Raw genomic sequence first — 12,283 nt, 5'->3', positions numbered from 1 at the left:
GGTAGGACAATACTGCAATAGGGTTATTTTTCAATCAAAGAAACTGGGAAAATCATTAGCAAAAGATTGTTAATAATCACGTCCATGCTGAAGTTTTTTTACAAATTTTGAAGCACAGGGTTATTCCCCATTCAGCAATCCCACCCATTCCAGTGAGACCATCCACGTTATACATGGTTGAACATGTAGCTATTGTGATTTTAACGATCTTACTGCTTTGATCCTCTTGGTAGGAACATTTCCAACACTGTGTCATGCCACAGGTGGACACGATTTGGAGGTTTCACCCTGGGGAAACCAGAGGTCAGGGCAGATGCAGGAGGAATGTCCCACCAAGGGCTTGTGGGGTCTCACAGCCGTTGCAGTTGGTGTGTGGCAGGATAATTCCTCGTTTGACCAGTTTCATACGTACACTCTTATCTCTTCTCAGATGCTGGTTTTGGAAGGGCGAACGATTGCTATAGCAGAGGTGGTATTGGATGGAGTAGAAAGTGGCTGTTTTATAAGGGCTTCTGGTTTTCCTGCCCTGAGGACTTTAGGGAGGGAGTAAGGGGTGGCAGTAACTGGGGACAGTGATGAGGTGACATCCCAGAGCACGTCTCTTGCACTTGATCCATTTGCAGCTAGCACCAGTGGTTCTCAGCTGCTATTTAGAGGACTCACGTCTAATTTCTCAGTCCCTATTGTCCCCTATTGCTTCAACTGGGACGATTGGGGGAGCCCAGCAACCTGGCTGCCTTTCTCCACTTCCCTTGTGACAGGTCTGGCAGGGTGTGCTTGGCAACAGCTTTTGCCAGAGCTTTCTTCTCACGCAAAACTGTGCTGAGGAACGGCGTTGCCAGCAGACACTGTCCTGCTAGCAAAGATTCACAGCGTGGCCTGTAGGAGAGCATGGTCCCTGCTCTCTGGCTGCACTGCAAACCATCCTGCCTAGTGACCCAGGGCCCTTCGCAGGGATATGAAATACCGTTGTGCTCTTCTGTTCTGACGCTTTCCTCCTTCTCAAAAGTAGGATTTTATCATTTTTCAAAACCACAGAGATTGAGGGCAGCCCTTTGAATTTGTTAAAACTTGGCTGCAGGGTTCCTTCTGACCCCTGTGCTAATATTTAGCAGAGCAGGAAACATTAAAAATAACCTTCAGAGATTTCCCAACTCAGAAGGATTGTCCTCTTACTCTCTGGCTTCATTTTCACTAGATATTTTCCCCCTTTAAAATCCCTGTAAACTGCTAGAGCAAGCACCTCCCTGCCAGCAGCAGTAACGGCGCTGCAGGAGGAAGGCAGAGGGCCAGTTAGCCAGGCTGGCACCTAGGCTTGCTCTGAGCAGGGGCAAGCGATTTATGGGGGAAACGCTCATTATTTATTGGAAGAGCTTTTGCATGTGAGTCAGAACTTGCAAGCTTTCCCTTTTTGTCAAACTCGAAACTGTTCCCAAGCCTTCAGCTGCTCCTGGCCCTGGGTGAATCTCCTTTTTGCAATGAGAGGTGACCTTCTGGTGCTATAGCTCAAGAATTCTGAGCTTCTACTGTGAAACAAAGCAAAACAAAGATAGCAGAATTTGTTTTAAGGTGTATCTGATTGAAGCCTGTTCCTGTGAAGCTGAAACATTGCATGGCCAAACCAAGGCGTGCTGCAAGAGGGCATGACCTAGGAACAAGCTCTGCTCAAGCCCTGAAGTCTTACTGAACTATGTCTGCATTCCCAGCATCACGGGATAGATATATATTGTGAAGTAATGTATCATTAATGTATATCATAAAATATGTATCATTATCTACAGAATGTCCTCCTCCGGGCGATGGCAGTGGGGATGCACCACGGTTTGGGTCATTATGTCCCCAGAACGCCACGTGCCTGTATTACTGTTTGGGAAGGGTAAAACTGAGGCGAGGAATTTCAAATTTCTCTCACCCCTGCTAGGTGTCATCAGCTCCTCCCACGCTGGCAAACTGAGGGCTCCAGCCAGATGCTGCGGATATATTTTCTCTATCAAACTGACAGCAATGTTTCTTCTTTTCTTCTCAAATGTGGAGGATGCCCCACGTTGCTGCATTGGCCCGGTGCCGAACACAGGCGGTCCTTACTGGTGCGTGGTCAGAAAATGAGATCTGAGCTGATGATCAGCCAGGAGAGGGCTCTGGCACCCACTGAACGATGTCAGCTGTGTTGTCACGTTCAAAGCACCCGAGACTTAGGGATTTTGTCCTGCTTGGCTGGAGCAGTGGTGATTTTGGTCAAAACTGTGTTTCGGGGGAAGTTGATTCAATTTTCTCTTCACCTGGTCTTAAAGCATCAGCTTTGTTCTAGGCAGAAAGTTTATCTCCTTTCGATGTAATGAGCATTTAATTATGTAAAGTGCGATCACTGTGCGTGATTTGGAGCAAAAGGCTTGTAACTGAGAGTGGGCAAACGCTTGTGTGAAATTTATGCCTGGACAAACCCCACAGCATGAAGCACTGTGATGCCTTCTCTTGGGCCCTGTAATGGGGTAGCCAGGAAACTCACCTTTTTCTTACATTTTGTGCTGGTGTTTTAAGTGGAAGCGATGTGTGTGTGTGTGTGTCCCCAAAATGAAAACTTCTCTAGAGGTGTTTTTTGTCTGGGGGAATAGAGGGTTACTTGTTTTCCTGTTCCTTAGTTATCACATAAACTAAAGATTGCTTCATCTTTAATTAAAATTACATGGAGCAGAATTCAAATAGAAGACAATAACGATCTCAACACATGAGTGGTGCTGAAAGTCACAGGCAGTCAAGTGAGCCAGCCCAGATTTCAGATGCTCTCTCCCACTTTACCCACGCAGTCCTCTGTCTGCTCTCGGAAACCTGCCTTTGCTCACACGGACGTTTAGCTGGGCAGGTAGAGCAGAGTCATTTAAATCTCCAGTCAATTAAATCTCCATCGCAGACTAACAAAACATTTAAAAGTCGGAGTTAGTCTTGTCCATTCAGCTGGCCAAAAGCCCCTTTGAAAGCCCATGGATGTTGTTTCTCTCAAGCATTAAATGCTTTCCCTCGAACAAACACCCTTTGAATAGGCCATTGTCTTTCCTTCTGGATGTCCTTTTGTGGACTGATACAAGAATAGCTAAAAGCTGATGAATTTGCATTGTAAATTTAAAAAAAAAATTCCGGGACTTGTATTCCTTTGAGAAGTTGAATGTGCTGCATGTTCTCTGCTCGATCCCATGTCTTGTCCTCTTGAGGTCAGAGAGCAGCAACAGGAGATACAAACAACCGTAGTTTCAGGAGAGAAGCTCCGCAGATCCGATGCCTTTCCCAGGTGTTATAATGTGAGGAAGTGAGGTGAGAGAAAGTACAGAGGGCTTTTTAGCCAGAGGTAGTAGCAGTTTGGCAGTTGACCTGCAAGCCTGTGCGTTAACAGACTCGGCTGTGTTCGCGGTGTTTTCCGTTACGGCTGCACAGCAGTTGTGTACTGGTGGTTCCTTACGGGAAGCAGTACCCACCGTCATGCGAACCGTATAACCTGCATTTCACCACTTCAGCAATCTGGCACATGAAGGAAATCCTCATTTATTTTCAGGTGAACATCTCTTGTACAGCTTCTCCAGGACTTGTAACACAGGAACCGGTGCCCTGCGCAGGATTCAGCCGCCTGGATTTACCTCCTCTTCCTACCGGAGCCGTGTTGTTTCCTATTTCAAGAGCAGGGTTTCATAGTCCGAGCCGTGTCACCACAGCCACTGCAGACTGATTTATTCCTTATCGATGGCCAGAGCAGTGACCTTGGAAGGATGCTATTTTTAACGCAGCCCTTAGGCTTCTCTTGCAGACCTTTTGCTTTTTTGCTCAATTTCACTGTCACTGATTTAAGCTGAACTAAAAAAGGTTCACCCTAATCAGTTTCCTAAGAAATACAGAAAAGTTTGATGCTTTCTTGTTGCATTATACCATAGTCCAAAGTACCTTTGCTTTGGTAGGTCCTCCCGGTGTACAGGGCTGCAGTGTGAGATGTCTCAGCCCAGCACGTCTGCAGAAGGAGCCAGGAGGGTGTGTGCGTGCAGCACACGTGTGCAGTGATGGGCAGGCATAGGAGGGAGTGGGTGCTCCAACCCAAGGTACCATTTTTGCAAGCGTAACCTTTGAATTAGCAGCAGGCAGTGACGAGAGCAAGGGTTGGATTTGAGGTCATGGGAGCAGTCAACCGTGCTGCAGCGCTGGGTCAGGCTTTGCCGCAGGGACAGGGCAGGCACGTGGTGCCCCTGTTTGGCACAGCCCGCAGCTGCCTCCAGAGCAGATACTCAACCAGTGAAGCACGTTGGAGATCTGGGAATGAGTCAGGTGTCTGAGGGTTTTGCTGGCTTGCAACTGTTGTCATGTCACTTCAGGAACAGTTTGCAAGGCTGAGCCTGCTTTGGGTTTAAGTGAGGAAAGGCTTTAAGATCTTGGATGGTTGGTTATGGATCAATAGAATTTGGGTTTTGAACTGCTTCTGTTCATCCCCAAGTGCCTGTGTGCCGGCTCCAGCTGACAGTAGGGACACCTTTGGCTTCGTCCACGGGCATCTGGTCAGTCTTTCTCAAAAGCAAGGTCTCCTACGGCCCAATGTGTTCAGTGGCTTTGAGTTAAGGGCTGCGTGCCAGAAACAACAGGGGAATAACCGTTTATCATGTCACTCCTACGGCAACTCTAGAAAGGGAGACCTGGGGGAGAATTGAGAGGACCAACTGCTTGGTCCTGCAAATAGAAGCTTGTGTCCAGCTTTGCAGGTGAGCAAAGGTCATTGGTATCAGCCTGTGGGGCAGGTGCACCCCTCCTTCCTCCACCACAAGACACCCCGTCAGCGAGATTTACCATTATGGACTGAGGGCGATGGCTGATCCCCACATCTTGGATGAGATGGTAGAGCTTCAGCAAAAGCAATTGTTCAGATAATCACTTCTGGGATCCGCCCAGTTTAACCAAATTGGGCACCTCAGGGAGTCCCGAGCGTTGTGCCAGAGCAGTGTCACCTCATCCCTGTCACTAATCCTATTCCTGTCGCTTCCTTTCACGCTCCTTCATTCTCTGCAAATTGTTTGATGCCTCTTACTGTACTTCTGTGAGACCTTCCTGCTGGGTTGCATGGATGAAGGAACAAGTATATAAGTAACGTAGCCTCTTTCAGAGCATGACTGATGCTGCTGTGTCTGTAGATTGATCCTTTTATTATTATTTCTCTTTTAATAACACTGTCTTTTCCTTCCCTTTTCAGGGGCCTCTGGGTTTGGATGGCAAACCAGTAAGTAGTACTGAGTGACAAATGTTTTTATTCACGCTGCTCTGCAACAGATAGGCAGAATCTCAACTATTACTCATTACTACAGATTTAACTGCGTAGGAGACAAAACTGCATTTAGGAAAAATACCCTGTGGTCTGTAACACCGCTGGGTGGCCGCTGCAGGAGGTCACAGCGCTGTATTTCATGTCCAGTCTCACTCCATTCCGCCACGTTCACTAGAGGGCACCATCTGAAATCTTTTCATGCTCTGGTCCTAAACCAGCTGTGGTCTTCAGAGTGGGGAGAAGTCCTTCAGTCTTTGAAATCGAAAAGACACTTACTCCAGACACTTATTTCTAGCGAGTTGGGGAGTGTTTTCTTATTAGCTGTACATTGCCGTGGTTTGTTTTTATCCTACCCTGAAGATGACAAAAGTGAATGAAAAAATCTAGGAATAAAGCATTAGAAAATAAAAGGCAAGCTCACACCGCTGTGCTCAGGGCTTGGCTTTGGATTGGCACAACCCCACGATGGAAGAGCAGCGCAAAGCCCAGCAGCCGCACTCCTGTGCCCGCTGCCCTTGGCAGGCACGAGGATGCGAATGGCTGTGAGTTGTGTGTGCACCGGGCAGGAGTGAGACGTCTGAGGGAGAGGCAGGGAAAATCTCAGCTAAAAAGCAAACTTATCAAAAGCCAAACTCAAACCAGACTGTTCATGATCTCTTCCATGAAAGCAAGAGGCCAGTAGCCTTGCTCGGAGCCAGATTAACAGCGGGAGGCATGTTGTGTGGGATGCAGATGCTGCCAGCCTCTCTGCTGACCTTCCCCCGCTGCATCCCACTGGGTCCCACTTTGGCAAACACTGGGAATTGGGCTGAACCCCGAGATACGGTGTTTTTCTGTGCTGGAAGGAGGGTGCAGAGCAGCCACATCAAACCGTGGCTCCGCAGCTCTCTTTGGGGCTGCAATGTGTCTCTGCCTGTCTGTCTTAGAGCTGCTTAGAGGGAAGATGACTTATGGCTTCAGCAGATAGGCCAAGGAAAGCAGCCCATCCTCCTTATTTATTCTGAACAGATGTGTAATTCTTGTAATGATATGCTGAGCATGTGTTTTTCTAGAAGTGATTTAGTACTTCAAGAAATTTCCTGCATCTATTTAGAACCACACGTCTGCGAGTGGCTGTCATGCTGCCTGACCTGCCCCAGTCCTCCTCTGCTCCTCTGTCCTGGCAGGAGCGGGCAGGGCCTGGGTGGCGCTTTTCAGTGGCGTGCTGCTCGTGTGAAGCAGTGTGTTACTTAATAGCGAACGTGGCTGCGGTTCGTGAGCGGATCAGTGCAATCTCCTTGGTTTTGGTGTTGTGTGCATTTGTGATTCTGCTGTTTCTTAACTCGGATCCTTCTTATGTATTTCCAGGGACCTCCAGGACCGAAAGGGGAAAAGGTAAAGACGGCATTAACACATTGTTTTGGGGGAAGGCGCTGTATATTCTGCTGTAATTATTTTAGTTCAGGTTACCCCAATACACCAGCATGACATTGCCACTGGGTTTTGTTTGGGATGAGTTGCTGTGACAGTGGGTTCTCAGGTGGCTGTTGGAAAAATCCCGGGGAAGGAGAGGGCAGGAAAAAAAAAGTTGCAAAAATGTAGGAGGAACAAGTGTGCCCTTAAAGCTCATCCATGCCGTAGTGTTCCTGGTAACCCCTAAGGATTTGGAGAGTGGCATACAACACTCTTCGTACAACCTCCAAGAGCAAGGCTGTGGGCTGCATCGCCTCCTCCTGAGAAATTAGAGCAGCCAGAAGGTCATTACTGTACAGAAAGTGATGTTAAGCCTCACAAGTGTAGGACACAAGCAGTTGCTAGGGGAGCCTTAGCATCGGAAAGAATCTGCTATTTCTGATTTATTATCTGTTGCATCGCCTGCCAGGGCAGAGCCATTCCCTATTGTGTTGTCTCGAGCCCTTCTCCTCCCTGGATTTGAATACGTTAAGCAATAGGACTCTTGCTGCTTCCCTTGGTGCTGTTCCCGCGTCCAGCCGACCCTGTGCTCAGTCCTTTGTGGTTGAAATTCGAACTCTAATAGCTGACCCTTGCTGTTTTGCCTGATGCGCAGGGAGAAGCAGGGGACATCGGCCCGAGGGTAAGTAGTAACACGGCACGTTGATTTATGCTAAAATCTGGTTGGGTTTGGTCACTGCACAAAACAAGGCGTCATGCAGCTTTGTTACGGTAACAGTTCTGGAAACATTTAATTTTGCCACCAGAGCTCTTTGCAGTGGTGGTTTTCCTAACTTTGACCATGGCAAAACAAGAGTTAAAGAGCTTCAGGAACGTCATGCGGGGGTTTGCCTTTACAGGACTTTCCTATTCCTGATTCCCTCTTCCAGTGTCAGGGGCAGGCTCTATGCTTCTCTTGAAGCTGGGCTCTTTATTTAGTGGCAGCAGAGCACCAGGACATGGTGGTAAGATCTGGTGTCCCAAGGAAAGGCTCAGCACAGAGTTGCGTAGGATGGGAAGTTCCTCTTCTCTTGCTGAGCTACCGGCCTGGGAGTGTGGTGGCACACAGGCAATAGCTCGGCTGCCTTTGAAAATCAAGCGTTTAAAGTAACCGTATGATGAAGGAAAACCATTTTGGCTGTAACATACAGAAATTAATGGAGTTTTGTGGAAATGTCTCTCGTGGGGCTGCATAGCTGAGTTGCAGTGCATCAGGATGGATCCCCACGGGGCGCGAGGGGGACAGAGCTGTCCCACGGTCCCGTATCAGGGATAAGAGGAGAGAACTCATCGCAAGGTGGTGTTTCTGAGGTGGGCTCTGTCACAGTAACGGAGGTGCAGCTGGCTGAGGGTTATGGGCACCTGCTGGAAACCCCACGGCGGGGATGTGCTAGGGTATGCCTGTTGGCATACCGGCCCTGTGCAGAGGCTGGATTTGGAGCTGGTGCCCAAGAGTCAGTTGGTAGGTTTAGATGCGGTTGCTGGAAATGTAGCCAGGACCTCAGCGGTTAATGTCGGGCAGAGATGCCTCGGTCATCTCCCTTTTTTAACCCTAAGAGGCTGTTAAGTCAGTTACTGAAGTTGGTGTCATTTTCTGAAGCAGCTCCCAACTGCCTTGGGTGCATTTGGAAATGTTACTCTTGGGCTCTGAGAGCCCCTAAAATTTCTCCAGTTGATTTATGCTCTGTGTGGCTAAGGAGGGGCTCAGTATAAGGTGTCAACCTTGACGAAGTGCCCACTCACATACTCAGAAAAGGCTTCAAGAGGTTTCAGTCCTTGGCTGGGGCTGTAGGTGGCTTCCGGGCAATGGTGGAGGAGATGCTGCTCAGGCTCCAGAGGCCCCGTGGTCCATCCTGCAGAACTCATCTCCTGCCACAGCTCCTGCTTGCGCTGCGGCAGATGCTCTGGGGACCAGTTCTGTCTGGACTGGCAGGGCGACGTGTCAGCTCCCAAGGTAACGCTTCTTCTATGTTTTAATCCACCAATAAAAATCCGTGCTTTTTTTCTCTTGATTCACATTTGTCCAGATTTCGCTTCACTTTTAGTTTTACTTATGTGTTTTTGCTCAAGAGTAAGAAAAAGGCTCAGAAACAGTTCGGGAGGAAAGGGGGAGAAACGAGGCTGGCAGAGTAGGTGCTTGGCGCTGAAAAGTTTCCTTCATGTCTCTAGTCACTCGAGGTTGCGGATTGGATATGAAACTTCTTAATACCATCTGGCCCAGACTGATTTTTTTATTTCTTAATTTAATCTATCTTCTTCCTCAAGTGTCAGTGGTGGCTTTGGCTCGTTTTGCAAGATGTGTGGCAGCCAGTCATCGCATCAATGGGAGGATGAATAACTAGCAATATACCCAGTGCCGCCTTCCTCGTAAATGCGCGTGTCTGTGGGTGGTGGCGTGGGGATAGTGTGTCAGTGAACACAAAAATATCATCATTAGGAATGATGGAGTAAAAGAGAATAACGCTTGGGCCGGCTTCGGAGGCGCTGTCTGCAGTGGGAGCGAGGTGAAGGCAGTGAGGGATTAGATAATGAATATATGTTTGTGTCTGTGCTGCTTCTCTTTCTGTCTCTAATACAATCTGCTGCCAGCGTGGGCAAAAAGGGGATTGTTGCTTGTGTCACTGTGTATAATGCAGGTGTTAGGGAGAGCTGAGGAAGGAGTTCACGTTGGGTTGTCTTCAACACTGAACGCCAGTGCTTGTAAACAGCATCAGGGAGGCTGTTGTGCAGTGTCACCTAATCAGGATGGGGAATAAACGTACTCAAATACACTGACAAAATTGATGTAAGTGTATTTACAGGGAGAATCCAAGAACAGATTCCTTCTGCTCTGAGGAGGAGAGGGAGAATTGAAGTAGGATGCTGCCAAGGCTGGGACTGCTGTGCCCTGATATTTGTGCTTGTACTTCTCATCTTCAAATCAAATATATTGCTACACCTCTGGAGAGGTCTGTTTTTATAAGCCAGACTCCCTCCCTGGGAGGATGGGCTGTCTGTCCCTGCAGGGCTTCCCACGGCTTTGCTCCGTGGGCCTCCTACGGATGGGCGTGGGGATGGATGAGGGAAAAGGAGACACAAGGAGCGTCCTGAGAAGGGAAATGTCGTACGGCTTCTCCCTAGATAGAAAAGTGGAAAAGCTAAAAGACAATAGCAATGACTACTGACACGGTCTGAACACATTGTTTTTGCATCATGTAAATCCGAGAGATTTATCTGCGTTTTGCAGGCTGGGGAACACATCAGTATTCACTTTAGCCTCTGACAAAAACTATAATATTTGGTCTCGGGAGAAATGCTGGGATATGTCCCCCGTGGGGATAACTGGGATAATGCTCTTTATTCTGCAGAAAGGCCTGCAGTAGGGAGTCCTCTGTGCCCCAGCTGCTTTGAATGTCCTATTGTGCAGTAAACTCATGAAAAGAGGCTCGTTTCCCTCTGGAGCCTGCCAAGCTCCAGTGCACCCAGAACCTTAGAACAACCGTTGTTGGCTACCTAGATGGTTTCCTCCTCAGGCACCAATTAATTTTGATATTGTTTGGTATTTGCAGCCTTTAAAACTCTTTTTTCTGCCGTGCTTTCATCTTAACTTCTTGCTCTTTCCTCCTCTGCCTCCCACTTCACCTGGCTAGATGGTTTTTCCCAGGCTCAATCACGGATTTCTGGCTAACGATCGGCTTGTCTTTAGCCGGCGAGTGCTCAAGGTAGACGTATCAGCTGTGCTGCTGCTGGTTTGCTGTGATTCTTTGAGCTGCTTTTGTTTCTTCTTTCTGGCTGATCGTGCACTATTGCTGTTTTAGATTGTCGCTACCATGGCTACGTTCAGAGGTGCTTGTTGAGAGCACGCTTGAGTGAAACCCCATTGGAATTTAGGGGGAGATTTTTCAAGAGAGACATGGAAGTGGTGAATTTTAGGATTTGGCTGCTTGTGGGAAGTGGGGAATCAAGCAGCCAGGTCCAATAAATGTTGATATGAACAGTGCTGGTATTGTAAAATAAAATGCATTAAAACTAGAGTTGTCTAAATCCTTGTGTTCTGGAAGTGACATTATAAGTAGAATTCAGCGGGAGCCACTTGACATAATTAGATGCAGCGTTCAGCGTTTGCAATTGGATTTTTTTTAACAACCATGCAAGTGATTCAGGAGCACAGATCTTGTTGAAAGGCCGTGGGATTTGTGCTGCTAAGTCACTTAAGGACTTCTGAAAATCCCACACTTGTCCCTGATTTGAGGGTGGACCACATATTAAATACAGTCCTCATACTGCCTTGGTCGTAACCCTTCCAGATGTTGCTAAAAGATTTATGAGACAGCCTTTCCGTGAGGCTTTCCATTGTGCAGCCGCATGGATGTGCCTGGCCCCAGCCCCGGGGCTGGGCTGCGGCGGCCGACGCGGGGTGAGATGCTGATAACTGGGTGGTGAAACCCTATGGGGCACTTCCCTCTAGAGCGGGCACCTTCTAAACCCCCCAGTCACACACACAGAGAGCTGCTGCTCTTTCCTTGGCATCCAGGCAATGCTGGGTAGGAGCTACGCAGGATGTTAATGTAGGACCTTGGCTGTATTTAAGGGATAGTGCTAATGCTACTTTTTTTGGTGTGTGGTTTTTTTGTGGTGCTCTAAGCTGTGGAAGTGTGTGCATGCTTTGTGCCAGCGTGTTGTTGGGTCTGGGTTATTTCTGGGTACTGTCGAATCGGTGGTTTCCGTGCAGGCAGTCGCTGCGCAAGAGCTCAATGAGATAAAACCTCGTTGGAAGGCATTGAGGAAAATCCTGGTTAAGGAACCAGACCCAAAGCGCATGAATCAGTCACAAGCTCACTTCCAGCCTTCCCAACTGGAATCTGTAATTAAATTCCTCTGGGACAGCAGAGGCCAGGGTGCTGATGGCCCAGGGATGCAGTGCATGTTATGGGCAACACGTGGCCACTGCTTACCAATGCTGCTTCATCTCATCGTGTCTGTGTGAACTTCTTCCAGGGTGATCAAGGTCAAGATGGAGCCACTGGCCCCCCTGGTCCACCTGGACCCCCAGGTGCCCGGGGGCCTCCTGGTGACACAGGAAAAGATGGCCCAAGAGGACCTTCAGGCCCCCCTGTAAGGATGGGAGATGTGCAGCGAGCACATGCTGGGCAGCAACCACCCCAGTGAGGGAGAGGATGGTGAAGGGTGTCCCCTTCTCCAGTGCTGCCACACCAACCCCTGGGCCCCCAGCCTGAGTGGTTGGGCTTTGATAGCTGCTCATACGGCGAAGCTTTGGGGCATGGGGCTGAGGGAGCAGGAGAGGGTCATCCTTCTTCAATTTTGGAGCAAATGTTTAGACCTGGAGCATGTGTTTGCAGGTGCTGGTTGTAACTTGGAGAGTCTGGAGGAGATCTCCCCCTGATCTGTAGCCTTCAGATGACCTGCTGCAAATTTCCAGATCACTGGCAATTAATTTAATTTTAAAAATGGGCCAAAACACGATGCTGCTGAACACTCTAATTATTGCTGAGCATTCTGGAGAACGAGGGGCAATAGTTTCAATGCTGGCCTCTTTATTTTTGCAGGGTTTCAAAGGCGAGCCAG

At 48.6% G+C, this 12,283-nt stretch overlaps 1 protein-coding gene across 1 annotated transcript in view; it reads left to right on the top strand.

Annotated features, from left to right (window-relative positions):
- Nucleotides 1-4,833: 4,833 nt before the first annotated feature.
- Nucleotides 4,834-12,283, top strand: part of LOC104501574 (collagen alpha-1(XXIII) chain-like) — a 20,257-nt gene continuing 12,807 nt past the window's right edge. The window contains 6 exon segments of the mRNA XM_010145402.1: nucleotides 4,834-4,863; nucleotides 5,216-5,242; nucleotides 6,635-6,661; nucleotides 7,335-7,361; nucleotides 11,696-11,812; nucleotides 12,265-12,281. Coding sequence (XP_010143704.1) covers nucleotides 4,834-4,863; nucleotides 5,216-5,242; nucleotides 6,635-6,661; nucleotides 7,335-7,361; nucleotides 11,696-11,812; nucleotides 12,265-12,281 — 245 coding nt within the window.

This window comes from Buceros rhinoceros, unplaced genomic scaffold (assembly GCF_000710305.1).
Source record: "Buceros rhinoceros silvestris isolate BGI_N320 unplaced genomic scaffold, ASM71030v1 scaffold15341, whole genome shotgun sequence".
In the NCBI taxonomy this organism is placed as follows: Eukaryota; Metazoa; Chordata; class Aves; order Bucerotiformes; family Bucerotidae; genus Buceros; species Buceros rhinoceros.
Note: the sequence above shows the minus strand (reverse complement) of the source record. Positions and strands in the feature narration are given on the sequence as shown.